The sequence below is a fragment of the Pongo pygmaeus genome, chromosome 20 (genome assembly GCF_028885625.2).
Source record: "Pongo pygmaeus isolate AG05252 chromosome 20, NHGRI_mPonPyg2-v2.0_pri, whole genome shotgun sequence".
Taxonomy (NCBI): domain Eukaryota; kingdom Metazoa; phylum Chordata; class Mammalia; order Primates; family Hominidae; genus Pongo; species Pongo pygmaeus.
In genome coordinates this window covers 20,614,904-20,632,107 of record NC_072393.2, presented here as the reverse complement: position 1 = coordinate 20,632,107, position 17,204 = coordinate 20,614,904, and the positions used below count along the sequence as shown (strand labels likewise).

Sequence of the window (17,204 nt, the reverse complement as noted above, 5' to 3'; positions counted from 1 at the left end):
CTGGAACAGCCCTCCAGAATTGTCTGGAGATGGGACAAGAGATGATGGAGCTCCAGGTTCAGAATGGCTGCCTCATCCCTCCCTCCTGAAAAGTCTATACCTGCTGATTAGAGCTCTCACACCTTAAGGGCTTAGCCCTCCCTAAGTAAGTGTTCCCTAAGAGGACCTTCTGGTCTTTTTCTACTCTGAGCAGAGTGTGCAGGAATGACACCCTCTGTGCTAGGGAATAAATGACTTCCACTCCCACACGACTTGGTTGACTGATGAACTGATGCCCTGAAGAAGGAAAAGAAGTAGGAACAGCCTGTTTCCCCAACTGTGATGTCTGTGCAAATGGAGGAACCCCAAATAATATTGGGTGGTAGACACACAGGCACTGCCTAATAAAATTAAGGAAATTTAAGTTGAATGTAAAGGGAACTTATATGTCATATACAAAATTTAAGTTAGTGAATTTTAGAAGAAAACTTTGTAAGGGCATTAACATAGTTTTAATATATAATTTTAACTTAATTAAAATTAATAAATTTAATTTTAATAGCATAATTTTAATAGGAAGCTATAAAAATTATCTGCACTTGCTGTGTAAATGACTGAATTTTGGGCAACTATGTAAAGGCCATCTATGGGCTTCAAAAGCTATCTGTTACTTAATGTTATAAGACATTTACTTTCAAATATTTGCTGTTTTTAACAAGCGCCTTCTCATGATATGAATTTTCTTTTTTTTTTTTTTTTCCTGCGATGGAGTCTCACTCTGTCACCCAGGCTGGAGTACAGTGGTATGATCTCGGCTCACTGCAACCTCCGCCTCCCAGGTTCAAGCAATTCTCCTGCCTCAGCCTCCTGAGTAGCTGGGATTACAGGTGCCTGCCACTGCGCCTGGCTAATTTGTGTATTTTCAGTAGAGATGGGGTTTCACCATCTTGGCCAGGCTGGTCTTGAACTCCTGACTTCATGATCCACCCGCCTCAGCCTCCCAAACTGCTGGGATTACATGCGTGAGCCACTGCGACCATTCCTATATGAAAATGTTTTATTGTGAGGGAGCATTTCTATGAAAACAATAGTAGGAATTTTGCCAATTTGGGTTATTAAAATAATAAAAATTTTTGGTGTGTTTATATTTTTCTTAACCAAATGCTCCTACAGATAGCATATTGCACAGATGTTTTGATTTGTCCTTTCACCTTAGGTCAATTTTTCTTAATTTTATTCATCCAATTGTATTTACTTTAGATAAAAGAGACATTGTAGTTACCATGTGCTCTATGGATCCGTACTTTGTTAGAAATACGAATTCTCAGTCCAAACTCAGACCTATTTTATACAAATCTAGATTTTAAATAATACTTTGAGGTAACTTGTGGGCACATTAATGATTGTTAAGTGGAGTAATTCTGTTCTTAAAAGAGGAGATGTTTATATGAGTGAGTTGATTTGTCCAAAAGGTACAGTTAACATCATACCTTTCAATGTATATACATTTTATCTAAAAAAAAAAAACTAAAAAATTAAAAAAGGGATGGGAAATGGGTTGAAATATCAATGAAACAAAAATGGCACATGTCAAGTTTCTGTTAAAGCTGGGTGACGGGTCTATTATACACCTTCTTTGTATTTTGTATATGTTTTTAATGCTCTGTAATAAAACACTTGTACAAAATGACAAAGTTGATCTACACTTAGCTCTTTTTTTTTTTTTTTTTTTTTTTTGAGATGGAGTTTTGCTCTTGTTGCCCAGGCTGGAGCACAATGGCGCGATCTCAGCTCACCGCAACCTCCACCTTCCAGGTTTAAGCAATTCTCCTGCCTCAGCCTCCTAAGTAGCTGGGATTACAGGTATGCACTACCACGCCTGGCTAATTTTTTTGTAGTTTTAATAGAGACGGAGTTTCTCCATGTTGGTCAGGCTGGTCTCGACCTCCTGACCTCAGATGATCCGCCCACCTCGGCCTCCCAAAGTGCTGGGATTACAGGTGTGAGCCACCACGCCCGGCCTACACTTAGCTCTTAAGCTCTTACTTTTGCGAAGAGAAGGAGAAAGTGACCATCCGGCATGAGCAAGTCTGATTCTATTTCTTGGTTACACAAGTTTGGTTTGTAATAATTCACCAAGCTTTCCATAAATGTTTTGTTCATATATTTCTGTATGCATGCTATACATCAATCAAAATTTAAATATTACGTGTTTGCATAATAGTTATAAATTAATATTTGAGAATAATAGTAATACTTTATTTTGTTTTCTTTTAAAGGCAGACATGTGGCCACGTGCAGTGGCTCATGCCTGCAATCCCAGCACTTTGGGAGGCCGAGAAGGGCGGATCACCTGAGGTCTGCCCAAGATAGTGAAACCTCGTCTCTACTAAAAATACAAAAAATTAGCTGGGCGTGGGGGTGCGTGCCTGTAATCCCAGCTGCTGGGGAGGCTGAGGCAGGAGAATCGCTTGAACCTGGGAGGCAGAGGTTGCAGTGAGCCGAGATCCACGCCACTGTACTCCAGCCTTGGTGACAGAGCAAGACTCTGTCTCAAAAAATAAAAATAAAATAAGATAAAATAAAATGGACATGTGTGCTCAGGGCACCATCAGATGTATATTAATATTCCAAGTTATTGATTCATGTTCTAACCTTTGGGTGACCCCCTAGGTCTTTTAATTTTCACCTCAATTCGGTAAGTAGCATGGTTTTTTGGGGTTTTGTTTTTTGTTTTTTGTTTTTTTTTTTTTGAGACGGAGTCTCGCTCTGTCACCTAGGCTGGAGTGCAGTGGTGCAATCTCGGCTCACTGCAACCTCCGCCTCCCAAGTTCGAGCGATTCTCCTGCCTCAGCCTCCCAAGTAGTTCGGATTAGAGGTGCCTGCCCCCACGCCCAGCTAATTTTTTGCATATTTAGTAGAGACGGGGTTTCACTATGTTAGCAAGGCTGGTCCCGAACGCCTGACCTCGTGATCCACCCACCTCGGCCTCCCAAAGTGCTGCGATTACAGGCGTGAGCCACCGCGCCCGGCCAGTAGCATGATTTTAACTTTTTGGGATGTGATTTTGTTTTCAGCAAGGTTCTCCCCGGAGAATGATGCTCACCGGGACCAGGGCACACAGCACAGTGCCCTGTGCATAGTATGCACTGAGCACACATGGAACCAGGTTCAATCAGGAACAAAGCGAATAGCAGAGGCTGGTTCTGCAAAGTATAGTAAGTGGGAAACGAGTTAAGATTGTAAGGTCACAACTCAGTAGCATTTGAAAAACCATTTATAACTAATTCATCAAAACTGTTGGTGAAGGCCAGGCGCGGTAGGTCACACCTGTAATCCCAGCACTTTGGGAGGCCGAGGCGGGTGGATCACGTGGTCGAGAGATCGAGACCATCCTGGCCAACATGGTGAAACCCTGTCTGTACTAAAAATACAAAAAATTAGCCGGGCATGGTGGCACACGCCTGTAATCCCACCTACTCGGGAGGCTGAGGCAGGAGAATCCCTTGAACCCGGGAGGCAGAGGTTGCAGTGAGCCGAGATCACACCATTGCACTCCAGGCTGGGCAAAAAGAGCGAAACTCTGTCTCAAAAAAAAAAACAAAAAACTGTTGGTGAAAAGCATTGGTTTGGGTACTTGGCTACACACTGTAATCACCCCTGAGAGCTTTAAACCATATTGTTGCCCAGATCCAACTCCAAGGATTCTAATTTAATTGGTCTGTTGCAACTTGGGCTTCAGGGATTTTAAGTTTCCATCCTGCCCCGCCCCGCTAGTCATTCTTCACACACACCCCCTCCCCCCCCAACAAAGTCTCACTCTGCAATGACGCAATCTCCACTCACTGCAACCTCCGCCTCCCACGTTCAAGCCATTCTCCTGCCTCAGCCTCCCGAGTAGCTGGGACTACAGGCGTGTGCCACCATGCCCGGCTAATTTTTGTATTTTTAGTAGAGACAGGGGTTTCACCATGTTGGCCAGGCTGGTCTCGAACTCCTGACCTCAGGTGATCCGCCTGTCTCGGCCTCCCAAAATGCTGAGATTACAGGCGTGAACCACCGCTCCCAACCCCGCAGGTGATTTTTATTTGCCAGGGGTAAGAAGCACTGGATCTGATGAGGAATGCATTAGCTGTGAGTGATTTTCATGTATGCTGCAGGGATTTGCCCCATGGCAACTCTGGAGACTGGGGTTTTAGAAAACATCCTTGCCCTGTTAAAAATTAGAAGATGACTTCAAGACATACTTAGCAGCTTGGCTAAATTGCAGAAAGAGAAAATGCCTTCTTCAGAGATCTTTTTTTTTTTTTTAACTGGGTTTCACTCTGTCACCCCGGCTGTAGTGCAACGGTGTGATCGTGGCTCACTGCAGTCTTGGTCTCCCAGGGTCAAGTGATCCTCCCGCCTCAGCCTTCTGTAGCTAGGACTACAGGCGTGCACCACCAGACTTGGCTAAATTTTTAATTATTTTTTGTAGAGATGGGGTCTCGCTATGTTGCCAGGGCTGGTCTTAAACTCCTGGCCTCAAGTGATGCTCCCGCCTCAGCCTCCCTAGTAGCTAGAACTACAGACACAGGCTACTACGCGTCGTTTCTTTTTTAAAATGTGGCTACTAGAAAAGTTAAAATTCATATGTGCTTCACCGTTTATTTCTTAGAGAATTGCCTCCCTTGAGACATCTTAGGCTGCCTGCTCAAAAGACTGGAGGCTAGGAAAGTGATGAAATCTGAAATTTTAAAATCATTGTCATTATATTGTTTCCATTTGTGAATAACATATGTATATTATTCACAAATAAAGATAACCTTATATACAAAGTTAAATGCAAATGTTCCCCAGGAAGGGCCAGTTTCTAGTTCAGGAAGGAAGCGCGCCAGAAAAGGGTTCAGGAAAAACCTGTAACTCTTGCCTTATTCAACCCATTCTCAGATGATGTCTCCTGTCACTCATGACGTGAGGGGGCGGGGAATGGAACTGTATCCAATCATGGGCGCTGGAGTGGGAACTGTCCAATCAGGTGCGCAGCCAAGGTAGAGGGGGCGGTGTCCTGGAGCTGGCGGGGCCTTTGTCTCGCTCCAGCCAGAGCTCAGGGTCCGTCTTCATTGCTTAGTATCCTCTGCTCTAGGAAGTCCCGGTGACTCTGTCGCAGCCCCTGTCGCCCTCTGACTTGCAGATGCTGTGAGATCCAGAGCTAAGACTCCAGGACATCCCGGAAGCCGAAAAATGGTGAGTGTGCCAGGCCGCGCATCCCGAGGTGGGGGCAGGGCTGGTTGAAACCGGCCGGAACCGGCTGTGACGGGACCGGGGCCTCCCCGCTGTCAGCTCCGGAGTCTGAGGACTCGAGTCCCGGCAGGCACAGCTCGGCCCTCGGTCCCCTCCGGGCACGGGATGCGAGGTGGGCCAGCAGCCGGGACCCTGGGCGGGCATCCCGTTCCGTTCTCCCGCATCCCGCGCGGAGCCCACCCTGGGAAGCGCCGCGCGCGTTCTTGCGTCTGCCCCGACTGCGGGGACAATGGGAGGGTCCTCAGGGCAGAGTCCAGACCCCGTGTGTGGTTTGTGCGTGGGAAGTGCTGTGATCCCGGGGGGTCCTCAGTCTTTTCCTTCTCCTGTTTAAAAACAATGGGAGTCACCTTTAAAATATTGAAAACTTATTGAAGTTAACAGTGATTCATGCTCGGAGAGCACCCAGCCACGGTTTGTGGTTGGGGGTCCAACCGAAGGGCTTGAAGGAAAGTTTTTTATAAGGTGCAGGAGGAAGCAAACCGAATTCAGTAACTGACTCGTTCCAGTTATGTAGTCATCTTACTTAGACTATTGAGGTTGTCATTGCCTGATTATGTAATCAGAAGTTAATTGAAGGTTTGTGGTTGTTTAAATCTGAATTTTGTTTCCCCCTAAGGTAGCAATTTACAGGAAATGTATTTGCCTTTGATTTTTTTTTAATGTAGGAACTCAGGGCACTAGAGCCACCTCAATCTGACCGCCTGCTATTTAATTAACACTCCTCAGGAGAAGTGGTTTTCTCTTGGATTTTGCAAATGTGTGACAAACAGAATCTCAAATCTACCACTCTGTTGCCCCAGCCTAACTCTGACTTGCAGTCGAATTTTAAATTTTCAGTTCTTTCCTGACATTCTTCAACACCAACTTCCCCTCTCTAATTCACAACATTATCAACTATTAGTCCTTTTTTGTACATTTCAGACACAGTATTTTGATTAATCATTATTTCAAAGAGCAGCGGATGGCACTTTTTAGAAAACGAATTGTTTTTCATTTGCAAACGTTTTACAGGAGATGAAAGCAGAGAATAATCCCAACACTCCACCATAAAAAAAAAAAAAAAAAAGACCAAAAAACAAAAACCTTTGTGCCAATCTCCTTTAATCTTTCCTAGGCACAGACACCTTATCAGAATGTTTTTGGGTTGAGGTTCCACTTTGGAAACTTCACAGGGCAATGCATCTTCAGCCACCCTGTGTTATTTTCCTGGTTTTAAGTTTCAGAACTGTCTGGGGATGACAAGAGATGCCCACAGTCGCTGTGTCTCCTGAGGTGTCTAGTGAATATCAGCCCCTGGGTCATCTCCTCTCAGGGGCAGCCCGAGGTATGGGAATGCCGCCTCTCTGTGGAGTAGCTGGTGCATTGTGCCTGGGAGAAATCAGGTATACCTTTCCTCTGAAAGCAAATCCATTAGGACCTTAAGATTTTCTTCCCCAACTCCCAGTTTCCATTTCTTAGAGATACAGTGCTAGCCAGGCAATTGGATGGTGGTATTGAGGAGAAAATTTTCTCAGATTGTTGAAGAGAGAAAAAATATCCCCAAGGACAAGGAACACCCAACCCAGTGAGGCAGTGCAAAAACCTGCAAAGCAAAGTGCATCTAAGGGACACAGTGGGGCACAGCACAGTGGCTCTTGGTAGAAAGGTTATTGTCCACTTCAGTGAGCAGGATGGGGGCGGGAAAATGTCCCAAGTGATAGAATGGCTTGACTTGACATCTGAGTCAGATATGTCTGTGTTCCAATCAGCATTGCCGCTTCCTGAGTTTGTCACCTTGGAAAGATTTCTTTGCTTATTTTAACTTCAGTTTTTAATTAAGTGTAAATTGCATTTTATCAGTAGAGCTTGAAAGGTAACCTGTACTGGCAACCTGGCTTTTTCACCAACCCAGGCTTCTGTGCTACCTGATCATAGTCTCATCTGCCTACATGGACACGGGAAGAAGTCAGAGCATAGCCTCTCCTGGGACACGATCTATAGCATGAACCAGTCCTTCCCTAACCCTGTACTGTCCCACCCATGGCTTCTTGATAGCAACTTTCCCTCGTTTGTCTTTTAGTTCCCCCACAAACCCTTTTTTTATGTGCACACAGTGTGCCCAACGCCACCCCACAGTTGTCAGATGTCCAGTAGTTCAAGACCATGGGCCTAGACCTACCTTTTGCAGAAGCAAATACAAATTAGAAATAAGGGGCTTCATTCCCCCACTTGAAAATGAGGGAAGACATTTTGTTCTTTTGCCTTTTCCTAAAGGATATAATTTAGAAAACTTTTATTGTTGATTAATTTATTTTTTTGAGACACAGTCTCATTCACTTAGGCTAGAGTACAACGGCATGATCATAGCTCACTATAACCTTGAACTCTTGGGCTTAAGCAGTCTTGCTGCCTCAGCCTCCCAGTTACCTAGGACTATAGGCATGCACCAACTTGCCTAGCTAATGTTTTTTTTTTTGGTAGAGACAGCATCTCACCATGTTCCCGGAACTGGTGTCGAACACCTGGCCTCAAGAGATCCTCCTGCCTTGGCCTCCCAGAATGCTGGGATTACAGGCATGAGCCACCATGTCTGGCCTAGACAACTTTCATATGTACCTTTTTTCTCTGCGTCTTCAAAATATATGTAAATCTTTTTTTTTTTTTTTTTTTTTTTTTTGAGATGGAGTTTCACTCTTGTTGCCCAGGCTGGAATGCAGTGGCACAATCTCGGCTCACTGTAACCTCTGCCTCCTGGGTTCACGCGATTCTCCTGCCTCAGCCTCCCGAGTAGCTGGGTTTACAGGCACCTGTCACCACACCTGGCTAATTTTTTGTATTTTTAGTAGAGACAGGGTTTCACCATGTTGGCCAGGCTGGTCCTGAACTCCTGACCTCAGGTGATCTGCCCACTTCACTCCAGCCTGGGCAACAGGAGCAAAACTTTGTCTCAAAAAAAAAAAAAAAAAAGTATACACAAAGGATAGGATTTAATTCAGCAATCCAGAAAGCTAAAGGGTCACAGATACTGAAGGGTATCTCTTCAGTATCTGGAGAGAGAAAAACGATAGGTGTTTTCAATAGAAAACTGCTGCTCCAAGGTAACTACTAATATGTGGAGGCTGAAGGGCTTATGCTGCAATAGCAAGACCAGCGCAGAGTACGCCCTGTACCTTGGTTTCTATTTATATTTTAAGAACAGTTGGCATAGTTATATGTACTCTTGTGTAGACAAACTGCATCCATTTAAATTAAAGAGTATTTTTTTGGCTGGGTGCAGTGGTTCACACCTGTAATCCCAACACTTTGGGAGGCTGAGGTGGGAGGATCACCTGAGGTCAGGAGTTCAAGACCAGCCTGGCCAACATAGTGAGACTTTGTCTCTACTAAAAATACAAAAATTAGTTGGGTGTGGTGGTGAATGCCTGTAATCCCTGCTACTTGGTAGGCTGAGGCAGGAGAATTGCCTGAACCTGGGAGGCTGAGGTTGCAGTGAGCTGGGATCACACTACTGCACTCCAGCCTGGGCAAGAGAGTGAGACTCCATCTCAGAAAAAAAAAAACAAACAAACAGTATTTTGTACAATAGTGTGAATATAACAGCACAATATTTATTTTGGACAAACTGCTTTAAAATAATGATTTTAATATTCTGTATTCTTTTGAAATATAAATTATTTTAACGAATTAATATTACAGATAATTTTCTAATACTACATACATTATGACTAATATGTTAAAATTGTTTATCCTAAGATATTTATATCTTATATCAAAAGAAAATAGGCCAGGTGCGGTGGCTTACACCTGTAATCCCAGGAATTTAGGAGACTGAGGCGGGTGGATCACAAGGTCAGGAGTTCAAGACCAGCCTGGCCAACATGGTGAAACCATGTCTCTACTAAAAATACAAAAATTTGCTTGGCGTGGTGTTGGGCGCCTGTAATCTCAGCTACTTGGGAGCCTGAGGCAGGAGAATTGCTTGAAACAGGAAGATGGAGGTTGCAGTGAGCCAAGATCATGCCACTGCACTGTAGCCTTGGCAACAAGAGCAAAACTCCGTCTCAAAAAAAATTTAAAAAAAGAAAAAAATATAGTAGCAAATTGTTACAATAGATATTAACCCCACCTCTGTCACATCAATTAATGTGCTTATTAATTAACCCAACAGATATGATTATAGGTCAGCATGATTTTAGTGTCTGTATATATGTATTTGAGACAGAATTTCAGTCTGTTGCTTAGGGTGGAGTGCAGTGGCACGATCTCTGCTCATTGCAACCTCTGCCTCCCAGGTTCAAGCGATTCTCATGCCTCAGCCTCCTGAGTAGCTGGGATTACAGGCACGCACCAACATGCCTGGCTAGTTTTTGGATTTTAGTAGAGACAGGGTTTCGCCATGCGGGCCAGGCTGGTCTCGAACTTTGGACCTGAGGCGATCTGCCCGCCTCAGCCTCCCAAAGTGCTTGGATTACAGGCATGAGCCACCGGGCCTGACCTTATTTTTTCTTTTCTTTTTTTTTTTTTCCGAGATGGAGTTTTGCTCTTGTTTCCCCAGACTGGAGTGCAATGGCGTGATCTTGGCTCACTGCAACCTCTGCCTCCCAGGTTCAAGTGATTCTCCTGCCTCAGCTTCCTGAGTAGCTAGGATTACAGGCATGCGCCACCAAGCCTGGCTAATTTTTTTAGTAGAGATGGTGTTTCACCATGTTGGTCAGGCTGGTCTCAAACTCCCAACCTCAGGTGATCCATCCGCCTCGGCCTCCTAAAGTGTTGGGATTACAGGCGTGAGTCACCGTGCCTGGCCCTATTTTTTCGTTTTACTAACTTAGGCATGCAGCATTTATAGAACTAATAAATGCAACGGATGCAGTGACCCACCCATGGATATAATAGCTCTTCAGTTAGCTATGCCACAAGCTCAGATATAATTCCAATATGTGAACAACGCTGGTTTCCTATTCCTCATCAAAAGATGCTGGTGGATGTTGTTAGATGGCTTCCAATATAAATCCCCAGTCCAATGGCCAGCAGATGAGACAGCGGCAAAGATGGAAGAAAAACCTCTAGAAATTCTGCATAGAATGTGTATCTGTTCTTCAGAATGCGTGTGTTTCTCATTCTGAGAGTAGCTGTGCACTTTGGTTCTTTAAAGAGAAACTCATTGGGGGGAATATTTTCTTGCTCACTTAACCAATCCCATATCTAATCTGAGTATTCCTTCAATATGCTTTCAATTTCTTTCTTTCTCTCAATATAATCTTCCACAGACTTAACAACTGTTTTTCTCTCCAATGCCTTGGGTGTTTCAGAAGCTCTGTTGGTTCCTTGTGTCTGTGAGCGAGGTGGGCTGTCACGGTGACAACTCGTGGAGCAACTCCATCCAGACTTCTTGCTGGGCATCCAGTCTCCATCCAGACTTCTTGCTGGGCATCCAGTAGTACTTTTTCCATGTCATCGTTGTCAGTAGAAACTGAGGCTGGAGGCCAGGCGTGGTGGCTCATGCCTGTAATCCCAGCACTTTGGGAGGCCAAGGCAGGAGGATCACTTGAGGTCAGGAGTTTGAGACTAGTCTGACCAACATGGCAAAACTCTGTCTCTACTAAAAATACAGAAAATTAGCCAGGCGTGGTGGTGGACGCCTGTAGTCCCAGCTACTGGAGAGGCTGAGGGAGGAGAATCGCTTGAACCCAGGAGGTGGAGGTTGCAGTGAGCCGAGATCACATCACTGCACTTTAGCCTGGGTGACAGAGCGAGACTCCATCTCAAAAAGAAGAGAACCCCAGAAACTTAGGCTGGAACACCACTTTTATTTCCATTATTGTGAAAATATAATTCTAACCAAGAGTGCTCCAGGCCCTCCTCCTGCAGCTTAGGGCTCTGCTCTGTGGCATGGTGCTGGAGCGCAGATGCAGCAGTGAGGGTCTGTGTGGGCTGCAGGCTGTAGGCTAAGCTTCACGGTCAGAAGCACCATGGCCCAGTACTCTGAGTCAGGAACCATTGATTTAATATATAAATAGCCAAGAACATAGATCCCTCTTCCACAGTTTCTTTTTTCTTTTTTTGAGACAGAGTCTCCCTCTGTCACCCAGGCTGGAGTGCAGTGGTGCAATCTCGGCTCACCGCAACCTCTACCTCCCAGGTTCAAGCGATTCTCCTGCCTCAGCCTCCCAAGTAGCTGAGATTACAGGTGCCCACCACAACGCCTGGCTAATTTTTTGTATTTTTAGTAGAGACGGGGTTTCACCACATTGGCCCGGCTTGTCTCAAACTCCTGATCTCAGGTGATCTGCCCACCTCGGCGTCCCAAAGTGCTGGGATTACAGTAGTTAGCCACCGCACCTGGCACCACAGTTTCTATAGAGGAGTAAAACCCTACCTTCAGCAGGTACCTGAATTTGGCTCCAAGTTGCAAAACTACCTCCTGTCATGAAGATGTGGGAAGTTTATCTTTCATAGAATATAATCAACTGACCTCCCCAATTCCCAGGTGGATTTAGGATAAACTACCTACGACAAGTGAGTGCTGTCATGTCGTCTTCTTGAGGACTAATTATGACAACCTTCTTTCTATCTTCGCAATCTCTTAGCAAATAGCCTGCAGTTAATGTCACATTCTGGCTTAATTGTGTAATCTTACAGTTTTTGCTTTGTGTTCTGCCATTGTGGAGAGTTTTTCTGGGGTTGGAGATGATTGTGCTTTTAATTACATTTTTGAAAACACTGTCTGAAATGACCAGGTATGATATAAACATATAAGGTACCCATCAGACTTCACCCTAGAGAGTCTTTCCCTCTTGGGCTTCAAGTCACAACCCACAATTGTGCAAACCCCAAATTTGCAGGCAAAATGGTCTCTCTGCCTATTTGTGATCTATAGTCCCTTGTAGAGCAGTCAGATCAGATTTCTACAAAAATAACCTTACAGGGCAGCAACCAACCATTCCACCTCTTTCAGTGTCCCTGGCGTCTTCAGATCTGAAATGAATTCAGAGACAATTAGGGCCTAGAAACCCTGTCAGGGTTACACATATGCATTGATTAGACCTAAGAATTTAAAATGTTCTCTTCCTCCTCCTGCACAAATGCCTGAGAATGTGCAGAGGGCACCTGCTGCTTTCCCACACCTCTGAAACCTAAATCTGAAACCCCCAAATTTGAATCCAGGCCCTGGGATTTGAGAAAGTAAAAGAACTTTTATCTGAGGGATGCAAGTTCTGTTAGTTATCGGGCTTAGAGAGACATTAAAACGAATCCAGAATTATGTCCTACTTCTCCTTTGAGCAATGTATTCATCTCTTGAAACTGCTTGTTACTGCCACACATAGCTATAAATTAATCTAATAATGCCACACAAGACACTATAGCCCATACCTTCTAGCTTAACCCTGTATAGCCAATCACTAATCAGTGTTATTCCTGTAAACTAATGAGAATCCTTGACAAAGAACTTTGTATCAGCCCACTTTCTATTCCCCTTTTTTACCTTTAAAAATCTACCTCTTGACTGGGCGCGGTGGCTCACGCCTGTAATCCCAGCACTTTGGGAGGCCGAGGTGGGTGGATCACTTGAGGTCAGGAGATCGAGACCAGCCTGGCCAACATGGCGTAACCCCATCTCTACTAAAAATATAAAAAAAATTAGCCGGGCATGGTGATGCATGCCTGTAATCCCAGCCACTCGGGAGACTGAGGCAGGAGAATTGCTTGAATCAAGGAGAGTTTGTAGTGAGCCGAGATCATGCCACTGCACTCCAGCATGGGTGATAAAGTGAGACTATCTCCAAAAAAAAAAAAAAAAAATCCGTTTCTCACTGCTGCTATTCAAAGTATATATTCAAGCCAACTTGAATCTATGCTCCTGGGTTGCTATTCTTGGCTATTCTCAAACGTGGCACATATAAACTCTCTATTTATATTAATTTTACCTCTTTTTTTTTTTTTTTTGGTTGACATTTCATTTATAATGTGTTAGAGCAGTCTCCATGACAGGATCTCTCCTTTGGTTTTGCGCAGCGTGCTATAACACCCAATAATGCACAGCCAGGTTGATGTCACTAGAATCTGCATATAAGCACTGGCTTCTGGGACTCATGAGACAGGGCCTGACTTTGGATTGAGAATGTACAGAAAGCCCATAGGAAACGTTTTCTGCATCGTGACAGGTCAACATCGACATTTTAGAGCCCCACCCTTCAAAGTGTGGTCCTTGAATATTTCCAGATCTTGTCCTCTGACCTGCTGCAGTTGTGTGAGAGGCTCTTGGTGTAAATAGAATCTGATGGCAGAATCACCCCAGCCGTGTGGGGTCCAGGCCACAAAATATCTACAGCTATGGCCATAACAACCACACCTACCTGTAAGCTGTGATACTGGAGTAAAATATTCCTGTCATTCCTCTTACCCAAGCTAACTGATTAAGGACAGGTGATATCACATATGGGTTTAGGATCTGAAGCTCTACCAGGGAAGTTCCATTGTCTATTCTGTTCCCACAGGATCAGTCTCAGTGTTTCCTGTTTGGATTGCTATAGGGACATCAACCCAGGGTGACTGTAGACCCTCTTCCCAGCACCTGAGAGTCTTTGAGACATTTGAGGTTGTCATGTGCAGACTGGGGTGAGGCTGACAAGAGGGTCTAATTCTGCTACCATCTAAGAGGGAGGGGAATGAGTCATTCAGTGTTTCTTCTCTTTCTCACAAAAATAATCTCTTTGGTTGGTTCCTAGATGGGAGTTGTTCCAGTTTTCACTTGGGTGAAAAACAAGGAGAGCTGGAGACTTAAACTGATCAACCAATTGCTTTTATTTCATATGACAATTAGAAAAACAGATGAGGCAATCATAATCTCTGCAATCCAGGAACTGTGTCTGTGGCAAATGAATAAATGGCTGAATTTCACATCATGGGGTCAGTACAAAAAAGGGACGTGTGCAGGGGATTTAGGGCCACTTTCCTTATGTTGGGAACTCTGATGTCACCATCTGAAGGGCCACTCATGAACAGAAGAGTTGTTATTATTATAGTTATTTTTTCTTTTCTGTTTTTTGAGGTGGAGTCTCGCTCTGTTGCCCAGGCTGCAATGCAGTGGTGCGATCTTGGCTCACTGCAACCTCCGCCTACCGGGTTCTAGTGATTTTCTCCTGTCTCAGCCTCCTGAGTAGCTGGGATTATAGGCATGCACCACCACGCCCAGCTAATTTCTGTATTTTTAGTAGATGTGGGATTTCACCATATTGGCCAGGCCGGTCTCGAACTCCTGACCTTAGGTGATCCAACCACCTTGGTCTTCCAAAGTACTGGGATTACAGGCATGAGCCACTGCGCCCAGCCCTATAGTTATTATTTCTATTGCTTTTACCTTGTGAAGACTAAATATTTAGCTTCTAATATACGTGTCCTAGAAAACACTATGCATTTTGGTTAAATTCCTTGTTACTGTATGTTATAAAATAGACAGGGAATTGGGTGAAATAGATTAAAATCACACAAACTTGGGGAGTCAAGTTTCTCTTGGGCAGGCTTAGAAAACACAGAATTGGAAATACCCCAGTGACATAGAGATCAGAATTCTACCTAGGGCCCTTTCCCTGTCCCAGCCTTACCCACATTTCACCTCTTCTGAGGCCTCATCCAGGTCTGGCTCCACCTTGGAATCTCCATACAGAATTGATTAAAGGAGATCAGAGTTTGGCTCCTGCTGCCTCTCCAGAGTGGTTGCTCACAATTCTTCCAAACCCAAAAGCAGATAAATGGAAGCAAATAACTAAATATTTTTGGTCCTTAATTTTTTTTTTAATTAAAACCAGTGTTTCTAGAGGCATACCACCTAGCAAACCATTTTCTATTCCTGCATATCCAGCAGTTGCTCCAGGAATCACAAGAAAGTAAATATAAACCCAATGCTAAGAAATTCCTTTGAACTACACTTAATTTTCCCATTCTATATTTCATTCTTGTGTCTATCTTCAGCTTTTATTTCAAGCTTTTTTTTTTTTTTTTTTGAGACAGGATCTCACTCTATCACCCAGGCTGGAGTGCAGTGGTGTGATCTCTGCTCGCTGCAACCTCTGCCTCCCAAGTTCAAGCAGTTCTCCCACCTCAGCCTCCCAAGTAGCTGGGGCTACAAGTGTGAGCCACCACACCCAGCTAATTTTTGTATTTTTAGTAGAGATGGGGTTTCACGATGTTGGCCAGGCTGGTCTCAAACTCCTGACCTCAGGTGATCCACCTGCCTTGGCTTCCCAAAGTGCTGGAATTACAGGCATGAGCCACCGTGCCTGGCCTATTCCATGCATTTAAAAAAAAAAAAAAGAAAGAAAGGCTGGGTGTGGTGACTCACGTCTATAATCCCAGCACCTTGGGAGGCCAGGGCACAGGTGGATCAACTGAGGTCAGGAGTTCGAGACCAGCCTGGCCAACACGGCGAAACCCCGTCTCTACCAAAAATAGAAAAATTAGCTGGGCATGGTGGCAGGCACCTATAATCCCAGTGACTCAGGAGGCTGAGGCAGGAGAATTGCTTGAACTGGGGAGGTGGAAATTGCAGTGAGCCAAGATCGTGCCACTGCCCTCCAGCCTGGGCAATAGAGCAAGACTCTATATCCAAAAAAAAAAAAAAAAAAAAAAAAAAATCAGTGATAGAACATGAAGAAATTTAAATGCTGGGCTTTTCATATAAATCCAGGGAATTATGGGACAGTTAGTACCCACCTCCCAGGGAGTTATGAGGATAAATTCACATTATGTCATCTTCCCAGCACAATGCTCTGTAGTGTGCTTCTGAGCACACAGTGCATGCTCCATCAACATCGCATTAATGCATGTGCGCATATTGTTTTCCAAATTCAGACTTACTCAGACATGAGCTGCCTGTGGAAACTTTAAAGGACCAACAGAGAATGCCATGTTTTAGAATAGTGATTGGTGGTTTTTATTTTGGACCAAAAGCATTTGTGTTGTAAGAAGTGTGTAGGTATAAGGGACTGTGTGCTGTGGCGCTTTGTCTAGTTGAGTGCTGTTATAAGTGATCTAGGGCAAGCAGGGTCAGCATTAGCTGGGAATGAAGCCAATCCATGGACCCCTTTCAAGCCTGCAGAATTGGCTGGGCACGGTGACTCACACCTGTAATCCCAGCACTTTGGGAGGCTGAGAAGGGTGGATCACCTGAGGTCAGGAGTTCAAGACCAGCCTGGCCAATATCGTGAAAGGCCATCTCTACTAAAAATACAAAAATTAGCCACCTGGGCATGGTGGCATGTGACTGTAGTCTCAGCTACTTGGGAGGCTGAGGCAGGAGAATCACTTGAGCCTGGGAGGCAGAGGTTGCAGTGAGCCGAGATCACGCCACTGCACTCCAGCCTGGGCGAAGAGTAAGACTCTGTCTCAAACAAACAAACAAACAAAAAAACCTGCAGAATCAAATTAGACTGGGGCTTGAAATACCAGATGATTTCTCTGCATATTAAAGTTTAAGAGGCAATTCTTAGCTAAGTGATTGTCAGCTCATCACATTCTAGTTAGGATTAAATGGCCAGTTTGAAGAAATACCCTTACCTGTGTCCTTTCGACGGATTGTGTTGGCCTGGGTGGAAGCATCCATGTTGTTTTAATTAAATGTCCCATGTAATTGTAAGATAAAGCCAGGGGCAATCATGAGGGCTCCCAGACATAATGTGAGAACTGAGTTCAGCCTTTTTGTGTGTGTGAGATAGTCTCACTCTGTCACCCAGGCCCCAGGCTGCAGTGCAGTGGCGCGATCTCGGCTCACTGCAACCTCTGCCTTCCAGGCTCAAGTGATTCTCCAGACTCAGCCTCCCCAGGCTTTGTTTTTTTTTGTTTTTGTTTTTCTTTTTTGTTTTTTTAGATAGAGTTTCGCTCTTGTTGCCCAGGCTGGAGTGCAATGGTGCGATCTCGGCTCACCACAATCTCTGCCTCCTGGGTTCAGGTGATTCTCCTGCCTCAGC

The 17,204-nt window shown here is 44.6% G+C and overlaps 1 protein-coding gene and 1 pseudogene across 3 annotated transcripts in view; one reads left to right on the top strand and one right to left on the bottom strand.

Moving 5' to 3' along the window:
- Positions 1-4,990: 4,990 nt before the first annotated feature.
- ZNF682 (zinc finger protein 682) overlaps positions 4,991-17,204 on the top strand; it is a 34,911-nt gene continuing 22,697 nt past the window's right edge. The window contains exon 1 of one of the 3 annotated variants that reach the window (XM_063658837.1): positions 4,991-5,205. In XM_063658837.1, the coding sequence (XP_063514907.1) occupies positions 5,203-5,205 (3 nt within the window). In that variant the 5' untranslated portion in view covers positions 4,991-5,202. Of the gene's footprint in view, positions 5,206-5,301; positions 5,375-17,204 lie in introns of those variants that run through there. The other 2 variants (XM_054465126.2, XM_054465128.2) reach the window with 2 other exon arrangements.
- On the bottom strand, positions 10,207-16,840 carry LOC129021035 (BCL2/adenovirus E1B 19 kDa protein-interacting protein 3-like; annotated as a pseudogene).